Source organism: Polypterus senegalus, chromosome 6 (assembly GCF_016835505.1).
Source record: "Polypterus senegalus isolate Bchr_013 chromosome 6, ASM1683550v1, whole genome shotgun sequence".
NCBI classification, from domain to species: Eukaryota; Metazoa; Chordata; class Cladistia; order Polypteriformes; family Polypteridae; genus Polypterus; species Polypterus senegalus.
The window spans coordinates 71,875,773-71,877,398 of NC_053159.1; the positions used below are offsets into that span (position 1 = coordinate 71,875,773).

Here is a 1,626-nt window from a genome sequence, read left to right on the forward strand (position 1 = left end):
TGACTCTCTAGCTTTTGACCACCAGCCTTTTATTTGATTACATTTATTCTTCATTTGCTGGTCCTGCTTCCTTGTCCTTGTGGCAGTGTGCCTGCAGGCAAACATTCCTTCATGTAATGGAATCCATTTAAACACAAAGGTATTTGGAAGAATTTTCGAAATTCCTAAAGTATTTGACAACCCAGGGGCATTCAAGAAGTTAAAACATACCTTTTTCAAATCTTTATATCCATCCATACTCGTGTTGCTTTGCCCAGTTACAGACTTGCACAAGGTTGAAACCAGCTGGTTTACTGAGCACACTCACACAGTTACCCACGCTGCCTCACACCAGGTCAGTTCAGAGTCAGGAAGTAACTGACATATACATGTTTTGGAGTGGATGGAAAAATTAATCAGTATGGATTTAAATATCATGGTTCTGAAGGTGTGAAGTGGCACCACTGACCACTGTACCATCATATCCTGAAATTGTTTAATTTTAAAATTTATAAATAGACATTATTTGTTATGGTTGGTAGTAATGTAAAAAGAGTAACAAAGAAACATTAATTTTGACTATTCTTTTATTTTAAAGTAATCATTGGTTCCAGTTTTAACAGAAATCTGTGATGCGCCTGAAGGAGCCAATCCTAGGGTTCATGCCTCCCCAGTCAGTGTATCTCCTGTACTCGCCGGGCCTCAGGAAGTACTGGCGTCCTCTGTAGTTGGGCTGCTCATACATGATCCAGTAGCCGTCCATCACGTTGCAAGAGTGGATGTCTTGATAGCGGAAACGATCCTGAACAGACTCACAGTCATCCATGAACTCCATCATCTGACCACCAAAGTTCTCTCTCTCGTAAACCCTAATTCTGTAGGAGCCACGGTGCTATTGAAATACACCAAAGAATGTTTATTACTATTTCTTGCATTGAAAAATATACTTTAATTTAACAGCTGCTCGCTGCTTCAATATAAAGTTTACATTATACTATGTATTATTTCCATTTTCAAAATGGCAAGATCATACAAACCAAAATGCCTGTGTAAAAGAATACTCACCTGTGGAATTATACGGCAGGAGCGGACACAGTCATTGAAACCCATCCAGCGCTGGTAATCGGGGTACTCTCCTCTTCTCAAGAAGTACTGGTAGCCCATGTAGTTGGGGCGCTCATAGACCATCCAGCAGCCGCTCTCAACCCGGATGGAATTGCAACGACTGAAGTAGGTTTGAAGGTCAGCACAGTCGCTGCTACATTCATGGTAGCGACCCTGGAAATTCCTATCCTCGTAAAAGACAATCTGAAATCCCATACATGCAAATGTTACTTTTTTGATCAGGAAATAAAAACAAGCATTCCACACTTGTATTGTATCAGCTACATTTTTAAAATGGCTCTTACCTTGCCCATATTGGAGTATCACGAATGAGTGCAGATGGAGCTCTGGCAAGTGAGGCTTATATACTGTAAGGCAAAACAAAGTGTTTTGTTAGTCAGATTGCTAAAGTGGCTGATTCAGCTGTATGCCATTGAAAAAAGGCATGGAAAACTGACCGACTAGGCATCCTCTTTGAAAAGGTTGTTGTCATGTGAATGTAAATCATCCATGGTGTGCTGTATACTGAAAAGTTAATCTTTG

The 1,626-nt window shown here is 40.4% G+C and overlaps 1 protein-coding gene across 1 annotated transcript; it reads right to left on the reverse strand.

Annotated features, from left to right (window-relative positions):
- Positions 1–595: 595 nt before the first annotated feature.
- LOC120530559 (gamma-crystallin M2-like) lies at positions 596–1,299 on the reverse strand. The gene is made up of 2 exons (XM_039754988.1): positions 1,045–1,299; positions 596–871 (listed from the first exon to the last, which is right to left on the reverse strand). The coding sequence occupies exons 1-2, from the start codon at positions 1,297–1,299 to the stop codon at positions 596–598; spliced, it is 531 nt and encodes a 176-aa protein (XP_039610922.1).
- Between the last annotated feature and the right edge of the window lie 327 nt (positions 1,300–1,626).

What these genes read in the sequence shown, in the direction of transcription:
- LOC120530559 (XM_039754988.1), bottom strand. Translation starts at nt 1,299, where the DNA reads ATGGGATTTCAGATTGTCTTTTACGAGGATAGGAATTTCCAGGGTCGC. An exon ending in CCTGCCGTATAATTCCACAG is followed by an intron (nt 872 to 1,044) that starts GTGAGTATTCTT and finishes GTATTTCAATAG; the next exon opens with CACCGTGGCTCCTACAGAAT.